A 3375-nucleotide genomic window follows, 5' to 3' on the forward strand; every position below is an offset into this window, starting at 1 on the left:
CCATCATACACTAAAGTGACAAACATTAGGCTCTACATAATGAGTTGAAAGATAGGTTGTGGCTTTTGTATTGGCTAACACTTATACTACAACATATCTCCTGTCTTTTGGCTTGGACTTGTCGTGGAAGAGACCCTCATAGGGTAACCTTGTATTCTGTACTCAAAACCTCGTAAATCTCAAATTATTGAGAGCTTAACCCCTATTCTACATTGCACAACCTATCTTTCCTATTAAGAGGCTTGAATACTTGTTGTGGCTTTAAAACCTATCGTGTAATTAATTTAATGAAATAGAGTTTACTTTCTTGCCATGCTACATCTGTGTGACAGAGATTACTTTGGGAGCCTTATAATTCTTATGGTTTTCTGCCACTTCAAATTCACAAAGTATTCTAGCATAGTATTTCATCAATGCATTAGTGGTATGATAAAGATGAGTTTCAATTGGTCAATTTATAGAGCAATTTGATGCGATGTAAGAAGGGGAGAATGCATTGCACAATAGAGAAAATTTGCAATTGACACCAACGAGATTGCTATCCCCGCTTGAACTACTCATACCAATGAACATGCAACATTTTGAGAAAGCAAGAGATAGGTAGACAATATGTAGACCTCTTCAATTTCTCCTCAAGAAGTGGATAACAATTTGCTGAAATGCACAACTTTGAAAACAATATTGAGTTTTCCCTTTGGAGTTATCTCTAAACATCATGAAATATACCACACACCAACTTGGGGAGTCCACCTATAAGAAATCATCTATATAACGTGTGTTCAAAGGATATTAAGAAATACCCTTTTTTAACATGTTATAAGGCCTTAAAATGATCCCTTTTACTTGACTAAACTTACAGGTTTTTTTCATATCGTAATTTAAAAATCCATTTTGTAAATATAATATTGTAAAATTTACCAAACTTATGGCTTTTGTTCAAACCATAATTAAAAAATTCATTTTGTAAATATAATCCTATAAATTTTACTAAATATAATACCCTTTCTTTTGAACTCACGTGATATCTTACAGGTTCTATAAGGTGGATTCCTTGGGTACATCGACAACATAAAAAACCAATGAATCAAGATGAGATAAAGAGAAGTGTCAACAATGTAAATTATGACAAGTACATGCTCGCATCATTAGAACCGATTAGCCAATCTATCAATAGATCTAGTGACCTTGACTATGGAACCTACAAGAACTCCATGGCTTCCAAAGTCGTCTCTCTGGTCGCCTGCAAACTCTCCTTATGGTGCTTTGTGCACCCATCCTTTGCCAGCTCTATCCTGTGCAAAAGGTCTGCAAATCACACCTTTCAAACCCACGTCAACCTCTTGCACCCTCTTTTAGCCTCGTTCGGGGATGCCAGAAGTTGAAGTAATCAAGGAGCGCCCCTCCCCCCCCCCCGCATAGGGATGCAGCTCCTTTAATTGGCAAGCAGTGCAATCAATACATGCGGCTTGAGTTGATTCATTACTCCACAGACCTAATTAACCAAGGTATGCTTGCACGTGGCTGGGCCCTATTTTTGTGATTTGCATAGGGATGGTTTGCTTGTAATTGGCAAGTTCAATGTGCAAGTCGAGGGACTTATGCGTGTCTTGGCTTGAATGATATGGTGGCTAAGTGTCGATCTGTTTTATTAAGAACGCTTAGGCGGGCGCCGCCCTAGTTAGTGCACAACCTTTTTGCATTTCAAAAGAGAGGCCTCGGCCCTCAAGGCTCAGGCGAGTTCAAAAGCCTGACGGAACCGAAGACGTGTGGACGCGCTTTTGACCTGGTGCGACGCCAGAGAGACCTATCCCTCCCCCCACGACGCTTCTGATACCTGTCTCTCAGTCAGGCAGTCGGGGATTCATCATTCGCATCTTCTCAACATCGCTTCTAATTTCCCACAGAGCCTCTCGCTCGCTCTCTCTTTCTCTCTTCCTCTCTCGCTCTGGTTTTTCTTCCTCTAAGCTGCTGATCGTTCGATCCCGCACTGCCTCTGTTCGAGCAAGTCTTCTAATATCGTTTCATTCAGAACTCTATCCGTTTCGAGGAGAAGCGTCTGAGAGATATGGCGTCGTTCGGATCATTCGCTGGCCTAGCCACAGCCGCTATCGGAGCTCTCTTGGGCCTCCATGACCATGAACTATGCAGCAGTAGCAGCTACGTTCCTAGATCTTCCATTATTCCTTCTTCTTCTTCTTCTTCTTCGTCCCAGCATCATCAAAAGCAGAACGAGGCAACCAATGCCGGCGGCTCTACAACGGGCTCCAGCTCGGACTCTGGTTCTTCCATCAGCAGCAGCTGCTGCAGCTCCAGGCACCCCCCGCTTGATCTGGCTCCTCACTTGGATGGGCTCTTCTGCTTCGAGACCTTCGTCCGTCATCGCTGAGTCAGTCCCCAGCTTCTTCTTCCCAGGCATCGGCATCCCATCCATTCGAGAGACCATTCGCCTCTTCTTGTGGGACCTTCCCCTCGTGACATTCTTTAATTCCACGTTACTTTGGAACTCATAATTCAACATTTTTTCATTCTTTATAGTGTTTTGAAGTATTCATGTGCTTTCCGTTTTCTGTATATTTCCACCATTGACTACTACCACGCCATCTCCTACTCTCTCTCGAGTATGATTTCCAGTCTGTCCGTCCATTAACAGGCTTATATATAGCGAGTATTAAGCAAAGGCTTTCCTTTGTTTGCGCCTGGCATAGCAGTTGTTGGTTAGAGGGAATTTTTGGCTATTCCTGGACGCTTAGCACTTTGATAGCGGAGTTGGGATGAATGATGTTGTCACGACGAATAATAAGAACTTAAATTGCGCTGGCCTAAATCACTAGATACTTGTGATGGCAATGATTCTTGCTTGATATTGTCGTGTGATAGGCATCGATACAGAAGACGTGCATGCATGGCTAGATGTTCTGCAAAATCAAACGGCAAATGAGGTTTTTTATGAATATGTTTTACGCAAAGGTGCACGAGAATGCCACTCTCCGAGTTATGAAAACGAGGGCCGTTCCCTTCCCTATCAACCAAAATGCACATCTGACACCATCCTTTTATATAGGCTATACCCTCTCCTATCAACAAAGCTGCACACCATCCTCTAAGATACACGGTGCAAAGTCTTAAGTAACAACTCACATACCTAGTTCATTGTCAGTTTGACGGCTGCAGCTCCTTTCTTCTCTCCTCTTGCTCCAAACTGAAGTTGGGAATCATTTTCAAAAATTGGAATTTAACAATTGGGTATGTGGTCTACACTTGAAAAAGGGGCATGTCATGACCTTCAAAAGCAAGTTAAGTCAATGTGTAATGTCCTTAACCTAGGCTAACATACTTCAAATATTACTTAACCATGGCACCAAATTCAAGTTATTT

The 3375-nt window shown here is 42.2% G+C and overlaps 1 protein-coding gene across 1 annotated transcript; it reads left to right on the forward strand.

Annotated features, from left to right (window-relative positions):
• The first annotated feature begins 1748 nt into the window (after positions 1-1748).
• Positions 1749-2617, forward strand: LOC148013885 (uncharacterized). Its single transcript, XM_087666912.1, has one exon. The coding sequence runs from the start codon at positions 2066-2068 to the stop codon at positions 2384-2386; it is 321 nt and encodes a 106-aa protein (XP_087523038.1). The 5' UTR covers positions 1749-2065; the 3' UTR covers positions 2387-2617.
• The last annotated feature ends 758 nt before the right edge of the window (positions 2618-3375 follow it).

Source organism: Lygodium microphyllum, chromosome 25, assembly GCF_053477565.2.
Source record: "Lygodium microphyllum isolate KBCC chromosome 25, Lygodium_microphyllum_v1.1.10, whole genome shotgun sequence".
Lineage (NCBI taxonomy): Eukaryota > Viridiplantae > Streptophyta > Polypodiopsida > Schizaeales > Lygodiaceae > Lygodium > Lygodium microphyllum.